This window comes from Oncorhynchus mykiss, chromosome 12 (assembly GCF_013265735.2).
Source record: "Oncorhynchus mykiss isolate Arlee chromosome 12, USDA_OmykA_1.1, whole genome shotgun sequence".
Classification (NCBI taxonomy): Eukaryota; Metazoa; Chordata; class Actinopteri; order Salmoniformes; family Salmonidae; genus Oncorhynchus; species Oncorhynchus mykiss.
Window position 1 is genome coordinate 10576585 of NC_048576.1, and position 21428 is coordinate 10598012.

The 21428-nt window shown below is 46.9% G+C and overlaps 1 protein-coding gene across 1 annotated transcript in view; it reads right to left on the reverse strand.

Moving 5' to 3' along the window:
• Positions 1 to 219: 219 nt before the first annotated feature.
• smad7 (SMAD family member 7) overlaps positions 220 to 21428 on the reverse strand; it is a 46382-nt gene continuing 25173 nt past the window's right edge. The window contains exon 4 of the mRNA XM_036936879.1: positions 220 to 1160. Coding sequence (XP_036792774.1) covers positions 622 to 1160 — 539 coding nt within the window. The 3' untranslated portion in view covers positions 220 to 621. The remainder of the gene's footprint in view (positions 1161 to 21428) is intronic.

Below are 21428 nucleotides of genomic sequence, written 5' to 3' on the forward strand. Positions count from 1 at the left end.
CAGTACCTCAGCACCTCAGTACCTCAGTACCTCAGCACCTCAGTACCTCAGTACCTCAGTACCTCAGCCCCCCAGTAACTCAGTACCTCAGTACCTCAGCACCTCAGTACCCCAGTACCTCAGTACCTCAGCACCTCAGTACCTCAGCACCTCAGTACCTCAGCACCTCAGCACCTCAGTACCTGCACCCACAGAAAAAAACACCAGTAGATAAATATAATTTCTCTTATTTATTTTGGCATTTCTTTGTTTGTATTTATATTAAGCAAAGTGCATCTTATTTTATTTTTCTCATCAACACATTGCACAATACATAAATAATGATGCATATAAAACGTCTTCATATTTACAAGTAATAATATATTTATATATATAACATAAAATACATTTTCGCTTTTAATTTCACTTTTAATTAAATCTTTGAGTCATTTGTCATATTTAACAAGTTTATTGGGTTTTGTTTGTCTCTTCTTTAAACATCTTCCTTTTTGAAGCACTGTCTTCTGGGAAAAAAAAGGAAAGGTGAGGGACTAGTCTCTGACCTCCGTTCCCACCTGGTCCTCGAATGAGGAGAACGAGGAAGAAGAGGGGGGAGGAAGGTTATCCAAAGGTAATCCGTTTTTATTGGTTGTTGAATATGACCTCCAGCCAACAAGGGCAGCTACTAATAAACTGTCTTGTGTAGCACTGACCCCAGCCCTTCACAAAGCTGATCTGTACAGTAAACCCAGTCCTCGGCTGCTGTGTGAACTCGTGATCGTTAGGCCTCTGCAGGCTGTCTGCCTTCTCAAAGTCAAAGGCCTTAATGGAGAATCCGGGGAACACTTTATGCACCAGTAAAGTCCGCGAGTCGGGATTGTCCAGTGTGGCCGACTTGATAAAGATGGGGTAGCAGCTGCGGTTGTACACCCACACCCCGTCGGGCTCGCGACTCAGCTGGATGCCGTAGCCGATCTTGGTCCGCACCATCTGAGCCAGCGGGCTCTTGTTGTCGGAGCTGAGCTGGCCCAGGCAGAAGCCGTTCCCCTGAGGTAGGTCGTAGAAGATGTCCAGGGAAGGCTCCTGGACCGAGTAGAGGCGCCCCACACGGGTCTTTTCCTCCCAGTACGCGACCACGCACCAGTGGGATCTGTCGCCCGACTCCTGGAGAGCCTGGGGATCTATAGGGAGAGACAGAGAGACGGAGGAGGGTTACAACACTGGACTGAACATTCAGCAGATTAAACATTTATTTTACTCATTTAAAATGAGTGACTCAGAAGGAAAGATGAAATGAGGAGAGAGGATAGGACAGATGAGGGTAGAGGGATGAAAGGAGAGAGAGGGGGGGGGGGTAGAGGATTAAGGAAGCAGACTGGCCAACATTGAGTCCATTAGTGAGTCAACAGGAAATCCGGTCTTTTTGACCAGCCTGATGATGCAGTGGCTGAGAGATTTAAGAGGAATTCTTATCAACAACTACTCAATTAAAGTCTTAAAAAAGTCTGGAAACGAGGATATAAAGAAACAAAATGTTTCACTACCGCCAACTCTTAACTAAATACTGTATGTAGACATTTCACAATATGTTTCAACTACAAAGCCACAAAGTGCTATGACTCAAAAAGTATAATCAATATCACAGTGCATTCTTCATTACACAATCATGCTCCAGAAACAACAGACATTTCTGGAATTCGCACAAGAAAAGCAACTAGACAGGACACACACACACACACAGATATACACACACACGCACACACACACACGCACACACACACACACACACAGATATACACACACACGCACACACACACACACACACACACAGATATACACACACACGCACACACACACACGCACACACACACACACACACACAGATATACACACACACGCACACACACACACGCACACACACACACAGATATACACACACACACACACACACACAGATATACACACACGCACACACACAGATATACACACACACGCACACACACACACGCACACACACACACACAGATATACACACACACACACACACACACAGATATACACACACACACACACACACAGATATACACACACACACACACACACACACAGATATACACACACACACACACACACACACACACACACACACACACACACACACACACACACACATACACACAGAGACATACACACCCATCCAATCCCTGTTTATACAAGCCTTAATGGTTATCTTCTGTCTGGAGCCTTGTATTTTCCTTACAGGCCGACTAACAATGTTCTGACGTCAAGCAGTCGGTAAATCTGTCCTAATCACTGTTTTATAGCCGTTCAACTCATTCTACCACGGGAAATTACAAGTAATAGGTTTAATATTCAAGAGAGGGCAACCAGAAGGAAATGTAGCTTCTCTTTGAAAGACAGTGTAAAAGCCTCTTAAATGACACCCGATTCCCTTCACAGTGCAGTACTAGTAGAGTGTCCTTTTGGGAGGCCTGTTATAAGAGCTGCTCTCCACTCTGCACACAGGAAAGGGTTTGATTAAAGGAGAGGAAACCAAGGGCCCAATAAAACCCCAGGAAGGAGACACAGCAGTTATACTACAGCTACAAACAACTAGGACCGAAAAGTCATCATCACCAAGTCAAGATACAGGAGCACATTACACGAGGTAAACAAGTTCCTTTATGAGTAAACGCCTCGGTATTCAGAGAGAGAGCTGTAAAATAAGACAACGGCACCTATGTGATTCGTTAAATCTACGCCTGCTGTAGTGTTGAAAAATTCCAGGTAACTTTCCCTAATGACCAGGTTTTCCAGAAATACAATTTGGAAGATTCCTGGATCACGAAGGAATAAGCAAGGGAATCCAGAATCAGGATTTCTGGAAAACCTGGGATTTTTGTATCTTCTCTGAGAGGGTTAGACATTCAATGGTTAAAAGTTCACAAGACAAAAAAAGGCGTTCTCTTGCACAGAGCCCCCTTACAGTCAGTTTGGTCCACCATCTCCACCCCCCCCCCACTCTCTCCAGTCCTTTCATCTTTCTGGGCCGGCAGAATGTAGTCAGTAATTTGTGTAGCAGAAGAACCAGAGCTGAGACAGAGCAGAGGGAACTATCCGGTTCTGCCAATAGAGCAGTATCTCAGGCTGTTCTCGTCAGGCTGCTCTACAGCCTGTTATGAGCTCAGGATCCAGTCTTCATCTCAAATGGCTTCCTATTCACCATACAATGTAGCCCATAGTGCTCTGGTCTAAAGTAGTGCACTATATAGGGATTAGGGTGCCAGCCCTGGTCTAAAGTAGTGCACAATATAGGGATTAGGGTGCCAGCTCTGTTCTAAAGTAGTGCACTATATAGGGATTAGGGTGCCAGCTCTGGTCTAAAGTAGTGCACTATATAGGGATTAGGGTGCCAGCCCTGGTCTAAAGTAGTGCACAATATAGGGATTAGGGTGCCAGGCCTGGTCTAAAGTAGTGCACAATATAGGGATTAGGGTGCCAGGCCTGGTCTAAAGTAGTGCACTATATAGGGATTAGGGTGCCAGCCCTGGTCTAAAGTAGTGCACAATATAGGGATTAGGGTGCCAGCTCTGTTCTAAAGTAGTGCACAATATAGGGATTAGGGTGCCAGGCCTGGTCTAAAGTAGTGCACAATATAGGGATTAGGGTGCCAGGCCTGGTCTAAAGTAGTGCACAATATAGGGATTAGGGTGCCAGGCCTGGTCTAAAGTAGTGCACAATATAGGGATTAGGGTGCCAGGCCTGGTCTAAAGTAGTGCACAATATAGGGATTAGGGTGCCAGGCCTGGTCTAAAGTAGTGCACTATATAGGGAATAGGGTGCTGTTTTGGACGCACCTCCAGAGTTCATTAGGAACTGGTGATAAAAGGAACATGACAACACTAGGGAGGGAAAACATTTCTTCCACAAAATGACAGGCTGTTCGTGGGCCGTTCTCTTTGAAGTCGGCCGATGTAAGGCCAAGGGGAATTATCGTAAATCCAACCAGCTAGCTCCCTGGCTATTGAGGACATAGTATTTACGTTTGAGAAAGAAAAAAAACATTCCTCAAACTGACTGAGGATAAAAGATTGAGGAAAGAGGCACAAAGGGAGAGCAGGTCGCTCCTCCCTCTCTACGTGTGTGTGTGTGTGTGTGTCATTTCAAAGGTCTCAAAGTTAATATTCTCATTGTTCTTGGATGTGAGCGATCAAGGCAAAGCTCTCACCTGTGGGCTGTGCTCTCTACTCTACCCTGCTCTCGTCTCTCTCTGTCTCTCCCCCCCTACCTCCCTCCCTCCCTCCCCCCCTCCCTCCCTCCCTTCCTTCCCTCCCCCCCCCTCTCTCTCTCTCTCCCTCTCTCTCTCCCTCCCTCCCCCCTCCCCCTCTCTCTCTCCCTCCCCCCCCCCCCTCTCTCTCTCTCTCTCTCTGTCTCTCTCTCCCTCCCTCCCCCCTCTCTCTCTCCCTCCCCCCCTCTCTCTCTCCCCTCCCCCTCAGTTCAATTCAAAGGGGATTTATTGACATGGGAAACATGTTTACATTGCTAAAGCAAGTGAAATAAACAAACAAAACTAAGAAGAAAATCTAACAACATCAACAAAAAACGATTAGAAATGAACAGTCATTTTCGAGTGTTATATTATCATCTAGGAGTGTTTTAGCGATGTGTAAATACTTGTAGTATGAATAGTGGGGGAAGATAAATAAACAGATAAGTATTGGTGGTTTTTACAACGTTGTTGGTTCTCCACTGGTTTCCATTTCCTCATGGCAACGGCCCACACATCTTGCTGCTGTGATTGCACATTGTGGTATTTTACCGAACAGATATCGGACTTTATCAATGTTGTATCAAAGTCGAGGATTTTCTTCATTTTGGGTGATTTTGGTAATTCTACCACTCACTGTTTAGGGCCAGACAGCATTCCAATTGGCTGTTTTTGGTTGATTCTTTCCAGTATGTCAAATGGTTATCTTTTTTTCTCTCATGATTTGTTGGGTCTATAATGTTGCTGTCCTGGGGCTCTGTGAGGTCTGTTTGTGTTTGTGAACAGAGCCTCAGAACCAGTTTGCTGAGGGGAATCTTCTCTAGGTTCATCTCTCTGTAGGTGGGGACTTTGTGGTGGAATATGTGGGCATTGCTTCCTTTTAGGTGGTTGTAGAATTTAACATGTCTTTTCTGTATGTTGATAACTAGTGGGTATAGTCCTTATTCTGCTCTGCATGTTTTGTTAGGGGTTTTGCATTGACGACAAAGTATAATTGAGCAGAATTCTGCATGCAGAGTCTGAATTGGGTGTTTGTCCCATTTTGTGACGTCAAACCTCACAACCGTAGAGGGACATGCGTTCTATAACTGATCCTAATTGGGATGTCAAGATTTATGTTCCTTTTGATGGCATAGAAGACCCTTCTTGCCTTGTCTCTTAGATAGTTCACAGCTTTGTGGAAGTTATCTGTGGTGCTGATGTTAAGGCTGAGGTAGGTATAACTCTTTGTGTGTTCTAGGGCAACAGTGTCTAGATACAATTTGTATTTGTTGTCCTGGCAACTGGACCTATCTTACTGAGATTTACTGTCAGGGCCCAGGTCTGACCGAACCTGTGCAGATGATCTAGGTGCTGCTGTAGGCCCTCCTGGGTTGGTGACAGAAGCACCAGATCATCAGCAAACAGCAGACATTTGACTTCAGATTCTAGTAGGGTGAGGCCGGGTGCTGCAGACTCTCTCTCTCTCTCTCTCACTCCCTTTCTCTCCTCTGTATGTTTGTTATTCTTGAGAATAAAGGTAGAGAGGAGAGATTCACACAGAGAGAGAGAAAGAAAGCGAGGGGCCTGGCAGGCTGGCGTCGGAGGTCATTACACGGCTGCTTGTCTGAGCCTGTCATCACAGCCTGAAACCACAGAGGTATTCATCACAGCCTGAAACCACAGAGGTATTCATCACAGCCTGAAACCACAGAGGTATTCATCACAGCCTGAAACCACAGAGGTATTCATCACAGCCTAAAACCACAGAGGTATTCATCACAGCCTGAAACCACAGAGGTATTCATCACAGCCTGAAACCACAGAGGTATTCATCACAGCCTGAAACCACAGAGGTATTCATCACAGCCTGAAACCACAGAGGTATTCATCACAGCCTGAAACCACAGAGGTATTCATCACAGCCTGAAACCACAGAGGTATTCATCACAGCCTGAAACCACAGAGGTATTCATCACAGCCTGAAACCACAGAGGTATTCATCACAGCCTGAAACCACAGAGGTATTCATCACAGCCTGAAACCACAGAGGTATTCATCACAGCCTGAAACCACAGAGGTATTCATCACAGCCTGAAACCACAGAGGTATTCATCACAGCCTAAAACCACAGAGGTATTCATCACAGCCTGAAACCACAGAGGTATTCATCACAGCCTGAAACCAGAGAGGTATTCATCACAGCCTGAAACCACAGAGGTATTCATCACACGGCTTAGTGCCCAACTACACACACTACATCGAGGGAGGGAGAGAGAGAGAGAGAGACAGAGACAGAGAGAGACAGAGAGAGACAGAGACACAGAGAGACAGAGACAGAGAGACAGAGACAGAGAGAGAGAGACAGAGAGAGAGAGACAGAGACACAGAGAGACAGAGACAGAGAGACAGAGACAGAGAGAGAGAGACAGAGAGAGAGAGCGAGAGAGAGAAAAGAGAGAGAGAGAGACAGAGAGAGAGAGAGAGAGAGAGAGAGAGAGAGAGAGAGAGAGAGAGAGAGAGCGAGAGAGAGAGAGACAGAGAGAGAGAGCGAGAGAGAGAAAAGAGAGAGAGAGACAGAGATAGAGAGAGAGAGAGAGAGAGAGAGAGAGAGAGAGAGAGAGAGAGAGAGAGAGAGAGAGCGAGAGAGAGAGAGAGAGCTTCCCAGCCAAAACATTTCGGAAAAGTTTGTGCATATATTATGAAGACATTTTCATTTTTTTCTGGAGGCAAGACGAAGTCTACGACCCTCGTGGGTGATTGGTCAACAGTGGGGATTCTTACAGAAAGTCTTTGTTGTCATTCAACGAGAGACAACTTGTTTTCCTGCACATTTTTAGATCTCGTGAAAAACGTCAAAAATGAATGACACATTTCTTGAGATGAATTCAGACTATTTTAAGGAAGTGTATTCAAATGACAAATAGTACTACAGTTACGCAAGCACACTCATCCAGCCGAAGAATGCTGATGCCTTTATACACACACACACACACACGCGCGCGCACACACACACACACACACACGCAGACACACACACGCGCACACACACACACTTCAGTGGTCCTGTTTGGATCAGTCGGTAGAGGATGAAGCTTGCACCATCAGGGTTGTGGGTTCAATTCCCAGGGCCACCAATATGTAAAACATGTGCACACATAACTAAATTACTGTGGATAATGGTGTCTGCTAAATGACCGGAATATATTATTGTTACAGGACTCGTTAAGTGGATGCCACGGCGAACAGTCCTGCCGTCCTAGACATATAAGTATTGTATCTGGCTCTGTGCTGGCTGTCACTGACAGTACAACCCAGGGAAAGTACTGTATGTGGATGTATCTGGCTCTGTGCTGGCTGTCACTGACAGTACAACCCAGGGAAAGTACTGTATGTGGATGTATCTGGCTCTGTGCTGGCTGTCACTGACAGTACAACCCAGGGAAAGTACTGTATGTGGATGTATCTGGCTCTGTGCTGGCTGTCACTGACAGTACAACCCAGGGAAAGTATGTGGATGTATCTGGCTCTGTGCTGGCTGTCACTGACAGTACAACCCAGGGAAAGTACTGTATGTGGATGTATCTGGCTCTGTGCTGGCTGTCACTGACAGTACAACCCAGGGAAAGTATGTGGATGTATCTGGCTCTGTGCTGGCTGTCACTGACAGTACAACCCAGGGAAAGTACTGTATGTGGATGTATCTGGCTCTGTGCTGGCTGTCACTGACAGTACAACCCGGGGAAAGTATGTGGATGTATCTGGCTCTGTGCTGGCTGTCACTGACAGTACAACCCAGGGAAAGTACTGTATGTGGATGTATCTGGCTCTGTGCTGGCTGTCACTGACAGTACAACCCAGGGAAAGTATGTGGATGTATCTGGCTCTGTGCTGGCTGTCACTGACAGTACAACCCAGGGAAAGTACTGTATGTGGATGTATCTGGCTCTGTGCTGGCTGTCACTGACAGTACAACCCGGGGAAAGTATGTGGATGTATCTGGCTCTGTGCTGGCTGTCACTGACAGTACAACCCAGGGAAAGTACTGTATGTGGATGTATCTGGCTCTGTGCTGGCTGTCACTGACAGTACAACCCAGGGAAAGTACTGTATGTGGATGTATCTGGCTCTGTGCTGGCTGTCACTGACAGTACAACCCAGGGAAAGTACTGTATGTGGATGTATCTGGCTCTGTGCTGGCTGTCACTGACAGTACAACCCAGGGAAAGTACTGTATGTGGATGTATCTGGCTCTGTGCTGGCTGTCACTGACAGTACAACCCAGGGAAAGTATGTGGATGTATCTGGCTCTGTGCTGGCTGTCACTGACAGTACAACCCAGGGAAAGTACTGTATGTGGATGTATCTGGCTCTGTGCTGGCTGTCACTGACAGTACAACCCAGGGAAAGTATGTGGATGTATCTGGCTCTGTGCTGGCTGTCACTGACAGTACAACCCAGGGAAAGTACTGTATGTGGATGTATCTGGCTCTGTGCTGGCTGTCACTGACAGTACAACCCGGGGAAAGTATGTGGATGTATCTGGCTCTGTGCTGGCTGTCACTGACAGTACAACCCAGGGAAAGTACTGTATGTGGATGTATCTGGCTCTGTGCTGGCTGTCACTGACAGTACAACCCAGGGAAAGTATGTGGATGTATCTGGCTCTGTGCTGGCTGTCACTGACAGTACAACCCAGGGAAAGTACTGTATGTGGATGTATCTGGCTCTGTGCTGGCTGTCACTGACAGTACAACCCGGGGAAAGTATGTGGATGTATCTGGCTCTGTGCTGGCTGTCACTGACAGTACAACCCAGGGAAAGTACTGTATGTGGATGTATCTGGCTCTGTGCTGGCTGTCACTGACAGTACAACCCAGGGAAAGTACTGTATGTGGATGTATCTGGCTCTGTGCTGGCTGTCACTGACAGTACAACCCAGGGAAAGTATGTGGATGTATCTGGCTCTGTGCTGGCTGTCACTGACAGTACAACCCAGGGAAAGTACTGTATGTGGATGTATCTGGCTCTGTGCTGGCTGTCACTGACAGTACAACCCAGGGAAAGTATGTGGATGTATCTGGCTCTGTGCTGGCTGTCACTGACAGTACAACCCAGGGAAAGTACTGTATGTGGATGTATCTGGCTCTGTGCTGGCTGTCACTGACAGTACAACCCAGGGAAAGTATGTGGATGTATCTGGCTCTGTGCTGGCTGTCACTGACAGTACAACCCAGGGAAAGTACTGTATGTGGATGTATCTGGCTCTGTGCTGGCTGTCACTGACAGTACAACCCGGGGAAAGTATGTGGATGTATCTGGCTCTGTGCTGGCTGTCACTGACAGTACAACCCAGGGAAAGTACTGTATGTGGATGTATCTGGCTCTGTGCTGGCTGTCACTGACAGTACAACCCAGGGAAAGTATGTGGATGTATCTGGCTCTGTGCTGGCTGTCACTGACAGTACAACCCAGGGAAAGTACTGTATGTGGATGTATCTGGCTCTGTGCTGGCTGTCACTGACAGTACAACCCGGGGAAAGTATGTGGATGTATCTGGCTCTGTGCTGGCTGTCACTGACAGTACAACCCAGGGAAAGTACTGTATGTGGATGTATCTGGCTCTGTGCTGGCTGTCACTGACAGTACAACCCAGGGAAAGTACTGTATGTGGATGTATCTGGCTCTGTGCTGGCTGTCACTGACAGTACAACCCAGGGAAAGTATGTGGATGTATCTGGCTCTGTGCTGGCTGTCACTGACAGTACAACCCAGGGAAAGTACTGTATGTGGATGTATCTGGCTCTGTGCTGGCTGTCACTGACAGTACAACCCAGGGAAAGTATGTGGATGTATCTGGCTCTGTGCTGGCTGTCACTGACAGTACAACCCAGGGAAAGTATGTGGATGTATCTGGCTCTGTGCTGGCTGTCACTGACAGTACAACCCAGGGAAAGTACTGTATGTGGATGTATCTGGCTCTGTGCTGGCTGTCACTGACAGTACAACCCAGGGAAAGTATGTGGATGTATCTGGCTCTGTGCTGGCTGTCACTGACAGTACAACCCGGGGAAAGTATGTGGATGTATCTGGCTCTGTGCTGGCTGTCACTGACAGTACAACCCAGGGAAAGTATGTGGATGTCCAGGGCTCTCTATCTATCAACCTGAACCAGGGAAACATCCGGCCCGTGGGTGGTTTGAGTACAACCTATTTAATATATATACTGTATATATAGCAATATACTTTCAAGTGACTAAAACCTGTGTAGAAATAATAATGGACCTACATTCATACAGTATCTTGACTGTGTCCAGCTCACTGATAATCACTACATTCATACAGTATCTTGACTGTGTCCAGCTCACTGATAATCACTACATACATACAGTATCTTGACTGTGTCCAGCTCACTGATAATCACTACATTCATACAGTATCTTGACTGTGTCCAGCTCACTGATAATCACTACATACATACAGTATCTTGACTGTGTCCAGATCACTGATAATCACTACATTCATACAGTATCTTGACTGTGTCCAGCTCACTGATAATCACTACATTCATACAGTATCTTGACTGTGTCCAGATCACTGATAATCACTACATTCATACAGTATCTTGACTGTGTCCAGCTCACTGATAATCACTACATTCATACAGTATCTTGACTGTGTCCAGATCACTGATAATCACTACATTCATACAGTATCTTGACTGTGTCCAGCTCACTGATAATCACTACATTCATACAGTATCTTGACTGTGTCCAGCTCACTGATAATCACTACATTCATACAGTATCTTGACTGTGTCCAGATCACTGATAATCACTACATTCATACAGTATCTTGACTGTGTCCAGATCACTGATAATCACTACATTCATACAGTATCTTGACTGTGTCCAGCTCACTGATAATCACTACATTCATACAGTATCTTGACTGTGTCCAGATCACTGATAATCACTACATTCATACAGCATCTTGACTGTGTCCAGCTCACTGATAATCACTACATTCATACAGTATCTTGACTGTGTCCAGATCACTGATAATCACTACATTCATACAGTATCTTGACTGTGTCCAGATCACTGATAATCACTACATTCATACAGTATCTTGACTGTGTCCAGATCACTGATAATCACTACATTCATACAGTATCTTGACTGTGTCCAGATCACTGATAATCACTACATTCATACAGTATCTTGACTGTGTCCAGATCACTGATAATCACTACATTCATACAGCATCTTGACTGTGTCCAGCTCACTGATAATCACTACATTCATACAGTATCTTGACTGTGTCCAGATCACTGATAATCACCCAAATGAAAGCTAGACACTCAGGGACCATCAAATTAAAAACATCTATATTGATAAAAGATTCAATAACGTTTTGTCAGCAAGGAAATATAAAAACAATTTTTAGTGTGACACTCTAGACCTTGTTGAAGAACCAATGTGTTCCCCTGGTCAAAACCATGTCACCCTGCAGGGGCCTTTCCTCCGTCCTTCCCTTCCCTCCCGCTGTCTGGCTGTCTTCCGTTGCGTTTCTGTGACGGTGAAGATGGCAGCTGAGGGTCTATTTTAACGTGGCTTGCTGACTGCCGGGCGGCCACTCTGACGACAGCGGTAGAAAGCATTCCATTCCACAGTAACAGTGTTAGATAAGAGCATTACTGAGCTGAGAGCAGGAACACACAGACAGAGACACGGAGACAGGGAGAGAGACACAGACAGAGAGAGACAGAGTGACAGAGACAGAGAGAGAGACACAGACAGAGAGACGGAGACAGGGAGAGAGACACAGACAGAGAGACGGAGACAGGGAGAGAGACACAGACGGAGAGAGACAGAGTGACAGAGACAGGGAGAGAGACACAGACAGAGAGAGACAGAGTGACAGAGACAGGGAGAGAGAGACAGAGAGTTGCAGAGAGAGAGACAGAGAGACAGAGACAGGGAGAGAGAGACAGAGACAGAGTGACAGAGACAGAGTGACAGAGACAGAGACAGAGAGTTGCAGAGAGAGAGACAGAGAGAGACAGAGTGACAGAGAGAGACAGAGAGACAGAGACAGGGAGAGAGAGACAGAGACAGAGTGACAGAGACAGAGTGACAGAGACAGGGAGAGAGACAGAGACAGGGAGAGAGACAGAGAGACAAAGACAGAATTCGAAAACAAATCCAATTTTGATAAACTCCCATATCTACTGGGTGAAATTCCACAGTGTGCCATCACAGCTGCAAGATTTGTGACCTGTTGCCACGAGAAAAGGGCAACCAGTGAAGAACAAACACCATTGTAAATACAACCCATATTTATGCTTATTTATTTTATCTTGTGTCCTTTAACCATTTGTACATTGTTAAAACACTGTATATATATATATAATATGACATTTGTAATGTCTTTACTGTTTTGAAACCTCTGTATGTGTAATGTTTACTGTTAATTTTGGTTGTTTTTCACTTTATATATTCACTTTGTATGTTGTCTACCTCACTTGCTTTGGCAATGCTAACGAACACATGTTTCCCATGCCAATAAAGCCCTTGAATTGAATTGAATTGAGAGAGAGAAAGAGAGAGAGAGAGAGAGAGAGAGAGAGAGAGAGAGAGAGAGAGAGAGACAGAGAGAGAGAGAGAGAGAGAGAGAGAGAGAGAGAGAGAGAGAGAGACAGAGAGAGAGAGAGAGAGAGAAAGACAGAGAGAAATTGGCAAAAAACACACATTTCTTCACATAGGGTCGTGGGGTTAGACAGGGATGCAGCTTAAGCCCCACCCTCTTCAACATATATATCAACGAATTGGCGCGGGCACTAGAAAAGTCTGCAGCACCCGGCCTCCCCCTGCTAGAATCCGAAGTCAAATGTCTGCTGTTTGCTGATGATCTGGTGCTTCTGTCACCAACCAAGGAGGGCCTACAGCAGCACCTAGATCTTATGCACAGATTCTGTCAGACCTGGGCCCTGACAGACCTGCACCCTGACAGACCTGGGCCCTGACAGTAAATCTTAGTAAGACCAAAATAATGGTGTTCCAAAAAAGGTCCAGTCACCAGGACCACAAATACAAATTCCATCTAGACACCGTTGCCCTAGAGCACACAATACCTTGGCCTAAACATCAGCGCCACAGGTAACTTCCACAAAGCTGTGAACGATCTGAGAGACAAGGCAAGAAGGGCATTCTATGCCATCAAAAGAAACATAAATTTCAACATACCAATTAGGATTTGGCTAAAAATACTTGAATCAGTCATAGAGCCCATTGCCCTTTATGGTTGTGAGGTCTGGGGTCCGCTCACCAACCAAGACTTCACAAAATGGGACAAACACCCAATTCAGACTCTGCACGCAGAATTCTGCAAAAATATCCTCCATGTACAACGTAGAACACCAAATAATGCATGCAGAGCAGAATTAGGCCGATACCCACTAATTATCAAAATCCAGAAAAGAGCCGTTAAATTCTACAACCACCTAAAAGGAAGCGATTCCCAAACCTTCCATAACAAAGCCATCACCTACAGAGAGATGAACCTGGAGAAGAGTCCCCTAAGCAAGCTGGTCCTGGGGCTCTGTTCACAAACACAAACACACCCTACAGAGCCCCAGGACAGCAGCACAATTAGACCCAACCAAATCATGAGAAAACAAAAAGATAATTACTTGACACATTGGAAAGAATTAACAAAAAAACAGAGCAAACTAGAATGCTATTTGGCCCTAAACAGAGAGTACACCACGGCAGAATACCTGACCACTGTGACTGACCCAAAATTAAGGAAAGCTTTGACTATGTACAGACTCCGTGAGCATAGCCTTGCTATTGAGAAAGGCCGCCGTAGGCAGACATGGCTCTCAAGAGAAGACAGGCTATGTGCTCACTGCCCACAAAATGAGGTGGAAACTGAGCTGCACTTCCTAACCTCCTGCCCAATGTACCATATTAGAGAGACATATTTCCCCCAGATTACACAGATCCACAAAGAATTCGAAAACAAATCCAATTTTGAAAAACTCCCATATCTACTGGGTGAAATTCCACAGTGTGCCATCACAGCAGCAAGATTTGTGACCTGTTGCCACGAGAAAAGGGCAACCAGTGAAGAACACACACCATTGTAAATACAACCCATATTTATGCTTATTTATTTTATCTTGTGTCCTTTAACCATTTGTACATTGTTAAAACACTGTATATATATATATAATATGACATTTGTAATGGCTTTACTGTTTTGAAACCTCTGTATGTGTAATGTTTACTGTTAATTGTTGTTGTTTTTCACTTTATATATTCACTTTGTATGTTGTCTACCTCACTTGCTTTGGCAATGTTAACACATGTTTCCCATGCCAATAAAGCCCTTGAATTGAATTGAATTGAGAGAGAGAGAGAGAGAGAGAGACAGAGAGAGAGAGAGAGAGAGAAAGACAGAGAGAGAGAGAGAGAGAGAGAGAGAGAGAGAGAGAGAGAGAGAGAGGAGTCAAGCCTCTAGTCAAGCCTCCAAAGATATGGATACAACACAACTAAGTTACAGTTAACCAGAACAGACTGTTAAACACTGTGTTAGCTAACACCTCTAACGGACTGCTGCTACCACAAGCAGAAACACATCACTAAGGCAGTGCAGTGACACGAAGACTAACAGGGAGGAGACACAGCAGTCTGGAAGCCTGCCTCCATCTGCAGACCACAAACACAGACTTGGGTGACAAGAGCCTCGCAGCACGCACACACGCAGGCAGGCACACACACACACACACACACACAAACATCCTCCCGAGTGGCACAGTGGTCTAAGGCATTGCATCTCAGTGCAAGAGATGTCACTACAGTCCCTGGTTCGAATCCAGGCTGTATCACATCCGGCCGTGATTGGGAGTCCATAGGGCAGCGCACAATTGGCTCAGGCTTGGCCGGTGTAGGCCATCATTGTAAATAAGAATTTGTTCTTAACTGACTTGCCTAGTTAAATAAAAAATTAATAAATCCTAACACACAGACCGTTTACATGGCAAGCTCTGAACACAACCACTAGCAAGGGACCTCCAGCTGTCTCTCTCTCTCCCTGGACTGTGGTTATATCCCAGCTGTCTCTCTCTCTCCCTGGACTGTGGTTATATCCCAGCTGTCTCTCTCTCTCCCTGGACTGTGGTTATATCCCAGCTGTCTCTCTCTCTCCCTGGACTGTGGTTATATCCCAGCTGTCTCTCTCTCTCCCTGGGCTGTGGTTATATTCCAGCTGTCTCTCTACCTGGACTGTGGTTATATCCCAGCTGTCTCTCTCTCTCCCTGGGCTGTGGTTATATTCCAGCTGTCTCTCTACCTGGACTGTGGTTATATTCCAGCTGTCTCTCTCCCTGGACTCTGGTTATATCCCAGCTGTCTCTCTCTCTCCCTGGACTGTGGTTATATCCCAGCTGTCTCTCTCTCTCCCTGGGCTGTGGTTATATCCCAGCTGTCTCTCTCTCTCCCTGGACTGTGGTTATATCCCAGCTGTCTCTCTCTCTCCCTGGACTGTGGTTATATCCCAGCTGTCTCTCTCTCTCCCTGGGCTGTGGTTATATCCCAGCTGTATCTCTCTCTGGACTGTGGTTATATCCCAGCTGTCTCTCTCCCTGGACTGTGGTTATATTCCAGCTGTCTCTCTCCCTGGACTGTGGTTATATCCCAGCTGTCTCTCTCTCTCCCTGGGCTGTGGTTATATCCCAGCTGTCTCTCTCTCTCCCTGGGCTGTGGTTATATCCCAGCTGTCTCTCTCTGGACTGTGGTTATATCCCAGCTGTCTCTCTCCCTGGACTGTGGTTATATTCCAGCTGTCTCTCTCCCTGGACTGTGGTTATATCCCAGCTGTCTCTCTCTCTCCCTGGACTGTGGTTATATCCCAGCTGTCTCTCCCTGGACTGTGGTTATATCCCAGCTGTCTCTCTCTCTCCCTGGACTGTGGTTATATTCCAGCTGTCTCTCTCCCTGGACTGTGGTTATATCCCAGCTGTCTCTCTCCCTGGACTGTGGTTATATCCCAGCTGTCTCTCTCCCTGGACTGTGGTTATATCCCAGCTGTCTCTCTCTCTCCCTGGACTGTGGTTACATCCCAGCTGTCTCTCTCTCTCCCTGGACTGTGGTTATATCCCAGCTGTCTCTCTCTCTCCCTGGACTGTGGTTATATTCCAGCTGTCTCTCTCCCTGGACTGTGGTTATATCCCAGCTGTCTCTCTCTCTCCCTGGACTGTGGTTATATCCCAGCTGTCTCTCTCTCTCCCTGGACTGTGGTTATATCCCAGCTGTCTCTCTCTCTCCCTGGACTGTGGTTATATCCCAGCTGTCTCTCTCCCTGGACTGTGGTTATATCCCAGCTGTCTCTCTCTCTCCCTGGACTGTGGTTATATCCCAGCTGTCTCTCTCTCTGGACTGGGGTTATATCCCAGCTGTCTCTCTCCCTGGACTGTGGTTATATTCCAGCTGTCTCTCTCCCTGGACTGTGGTTATATCCCAGCTGTCTCTCTCTCTCCCTGGGCTGTGGTCATATTCCAGCTGTCTCTCTCCCTGGACTGTGGTTATATTCCAGCTGTCTCTCTCCCTGGACTGTGGTTATATCCCAGCTGTCTCTCTCTCTCTCTGGACTGTGGTTATATTCCAGCTGTCTCTCTCCCTGGACTGTGGTTATATCCCAGCTGTCTCTCTCTCTCCCTGGACTGTGGTTATATCCCAGCTGTCTCTCTCTCTCCCTGGGCTGTGGTCATATTCCAGCTGTCTCTCTCCCTGGACTGTGGTTATATTCCAGCTGTCTCTCTCCCTGGACTGTGGTTATATCCCAGCTGTCTCTCCCTGGACTGTGGTTATATTCCAGCTGTCTCTCTCTCTCTGGACTGTGGTTATATCCCAGCTGTCTCTCTCTCTCTCTGGACTGTGGTTATATCCCAGCTGTCTCTCTCTCTCTGGACTGTGGTTATATCCCAGCTGTCTCTCTCTCTCTCTGGACTGTGGTTATATTCCAGCTGTCTCTCTCCCTGGACTGTGGTTATATCCCAGCTGTCTCTCTCTCTCTGGACTGTGGTTATATCCCAGCTGTCTCTCTCTCTCTGGACTGTGGTTATATCCCAGCTGTCTCTCTCTCTCCCTGGACTGTGGTTATATTCCAGCTGTCTCTCTCTCTGGACTGTGGTTATATCCCAGCTGTCTCTCTCTCTCTCTGGACTGTGGTTATATCCCAGCTGTCTCTCTCTCTGGACTGTGGTTATATCCCAGCTGTCTCTCTCTCTCTGGACTGTGGTTATATCCCAGCTGTCTCTCTCTCTCTGGACTGTGGTTATATCCCAGCTGTCTCTCTCTCTCTCTGGACTGTGGTTATATTCCAGCTGTCTCTCTCCCTGGACTGTGGTTATATCCCAGCTGTCTCTCTCTCTCTGGACTGTGGTTATATCCCAGCTGTCTCTCTCTCTCTCTGGACTGTGGTTATATTCCAGCTGTCTCTCTCCCTGGACTGTGGTTATATCCCAGCTGTCTCTCTCTCTCCCTGGACTGTGGTTATATCCCAGCTGTCTCTCTCTCTGGACTGTGGTTATATCCCAGCTGTCTCTCTCTCTCTCTGGACTGTGGTTATATCCCAGCTGTCTCTCTCTCTCTGGACTGTGGTTATATCCCAGCTGTCTCTCTCTCTCTCTGGACTGTGGTTATATTCCAGCTGTCTCTCTCCCTGGACTGTGGTTATATCCCAGCTGTCTCTCCCTGGACTGTGGTTATATCCCAGCTGTCTCTCTCTCTCCCTGGACTGTGGTTATATCCCAGCTGTCTCTCTCTCCCTTGACTGTCGTTATATCCCAGCTGTCTCTCTCTCTCCCTGGACTGTGGTTATATCCCAGCTGTCTCTCTCTCTCTCTGGACTGTGGTTATATTCCAGCTGTCTCTCTCTCTGGACTGTGGTTATATCCCAGCTGTCTCTCTCTCTCCCTGGGCTGTGGTTATATTCCAGCTGTCTCTCTCCCTGGACTGTGGTTATATCCCAGCTGTCTCTCTCTCTCTCTGGACTGTGGTTATATTCCAGCTGTCTCTCTCCCTGGACTGTGGTTATATCCCAGCTGTCTCTCTCTCTCTGGACTGTGGTTATATCCCAGCTGTCTCTCTCTCTCCCTGGACTGTGGTTATATCCCAGCTGTCTCTCTCTCTCTCTGGACTGTGGTTATATCCCAGCTGTCTCTCTCTCTCCCTGGACTGTGGTTATATCCCAGCTGTCTCTCTCTCTGGACTGTGGTTATATCCCAGCTGTCTCTCTCTCTCTCTGGACTGTGGTTATATCCCAGATGTCTCTCTCTCTCTCTGGACTGTGGTTATATCCCAGCTGTCTCTCTCTCTGGACTGTGGTTATATCCCAGCTGTCTCTCTCTCTCTCTGGACTGTGGTTATATCCCAGCTGTCTCTCTCTCCCTGGACAGTGGTTATATCCCAGCTGTCTCTCTCTCTCCCTGGGCTGTGGTCATATTCCAGCTGTCTCTCTCCCTGGACTGTGGTTATATCCCAGCTGTCTCTCTCTCTGGACTGTGGTTATATCCCAGCTGTCTCTCTCCCTGGACTGTGGTTATATCCCAGCTGTCTCTCTCTCTGGACTGTGGTTATATCCCAGCTGTCTCTCTCTCTCTCTGGACTGTGGTTATATCCCAGCTGTCTCTCTCTCTGGACTGTGGTTATATCCCAGCTGTCTCTCTCCCTGGACTGTGGTTATATCCCAGCTGTCTCTCTCTCTGGACTGTGGTTATATCCCAGCTGTCTCTCTCTCTCTCTGGACTGTGGTTATATCCCAGTGTTTCCAATATGTAGACTATTTCTAATATCTGTCAGACGTTGTGACACGGTGGCTGAAGTGTCTTCTATATGTCTGCACAGCCAGGGCCAGAGGCACGCGCGCACGCACACACACACACACGCACGCACACACACACACAGGGAGGGAGGCAGACAGGGCCTGCCGTCAGCGTGACTGGACCAGAGACAGGCAGATGAATTACAGCCCTTAGCTCTGAACCCCAGCCGCCGCAGCCATCCTCCTTCCAGCCCCTGGGGCAGACTCTGCTCTGCCTCTCTCTGCTCTGCCTCTCTCTGCTCTGCCTCTCTCTGCTCTGGGCCTGGGTGGGACATTCCAAGCCCAGCCAACACCAGAGCACTGTTTCCACTTACTCTCCCTCCCTCCCTCGTTTTCTCTCTCTCTCCGTCTGTGTGCATGTTGTTTGTGTGGCCTGGTGTCATTTCAAACAGGGCCGGTCTGAGGGATACGGAGTGGAACAGAGAGGGAGAACAGCACGTTACCCCCTCCTCCTCTACTCCTCCACTCCCTTCTAACAAAAATAAACTCTATCCTCTGAAAGACACACAGCCAGAGTCCCAAATGCACCTTATTCCCTATATAGTGCCCTATGGGTCCTGGCCCAAAAGTAGTGCACTATATAGGGTATAGGATGCCATTTGGGGCATAGCCATATACTGTGTTATGGTAATAAGACCTCCACCACACTGTTCCTCAACACGGGGGGCTCCCCAGGGGTGCGTGCTCACTAACTTCCTGCACTCCCTGTTCACCCACGGCTGTGCGACTTCTCACGACTCCTCAACTGAATCATCGAGTTTGCCGACGACACGACAGTGGTACGTCTGATTACCAACGAGGACGAGACGGCTGAGAGGGAGAAGGTCAGAGCCCTGGCGGAGCGTTGCCAGGAAAGCAACCAGCCTCTTAACAAAACCAATTTACAGCATCTGGTGTTAAAGGAAAGCCAAGAAGATCGTTACGGACCTCGGTCACGGCCTGTTCACCCTGCTACCATCAGGGAGGAGACAGTACTGGTGCATCAAAGACTCTAAACAGCTTCTCCAAGCCATCAGACTGTTGAACAGTCATCACTAGCCAGCTACCTGCCCAGTACACTGCCCGGCACCTTGACACTAATGCCCCATGTATATAGAGACATTGAACACTGGTCACTTCATATAATGTTTACAGGGCCTTCAGAAAGGATTCACCCCTAGACATATTCCACATGTTGTTGTGTTACAGCCTGACTGGATTAAATACATTTGTTCTTCGTACCCATCTACACACACTACCTCACAATGACAAAGTGAAAACATGTTTTTAGACATTTTTGTAGATGTGAGTGGTACTCAGCAATGTGTCGTATTGGATTTGCCCCAAACATAACACTTTGTATTCAGGACAAAAAGTGAATTTCTTTGCCACATGTTCTGCAGTATTACTTTAGTGCCTTGTTGTAAACAGGACGCATGTTTTGGAATACTTTTATTGTGTACAGACTTCCTTCTTTTCACTCTGTCAATTAGGGTAATACTGTGGAGTTAACTTCACCGTTGTTGATCCATCCTCAGTTTTCTCCCATCACAGACATTAAGCTACTCTGTACTCATTGTGAAATCCCTGAGCGGTTTCCTTCCTCTCTAGCAAATGTTAGGAAGGATGTCTGTATCTTTTGTAGTGACTGGGTGTATTGATACACCACCTAAAGTGTAATTAATAACGTCACTATGCTCACAGGAAAATACAATGTCTGTTTGATTACTTTTTTACATTTTATTTGCGTATAGGTAGGTATTGTATTTTCTAGACATTCTGCTGTTTGGGGCAGTAATATATGCATTTTCACTGCACCTGTTATAACACCTTTAAATCTTGGGCTTCCTGAGTGGCGCAGTGGTCTAAGACACTGCATCTCAGTGCAAGAGGCATCACTGCAGTACCTGGTTTGAATCCAGGCTGCATCACATCCAGCCGTGATTGGGGGTCTCATACGGTGGTGCACAACTGGCCCGGGTTTGGCCGGGGTTTGGCCGGGGTAGGCCGTCATTTGTAAATAAGAATTTGTTCTACACTGACTTGCCTAGTTAAATAAATAAAACATCTGTTTACACGACCAATGAAGGTTGATTTGTCTCATGTCCCCTCTTCTACCTGGAGATATGCTCTGTTGGCTGCTGCCATCTGCTCCGAGAATCTTTGGCTTGTCTTGTCCCCTGTGTGTGTGTTCTTACAGCCTCAGGTAGATGACCCTGGACAATATATACCCAGGCCACAGAGTTGTTTAACTCACAAGCTCACAGACCTACGTTGAAACCAAAACAAAGCTGTGAAAACTAAAATCACATCACATAGTATTATCTTTATCTTA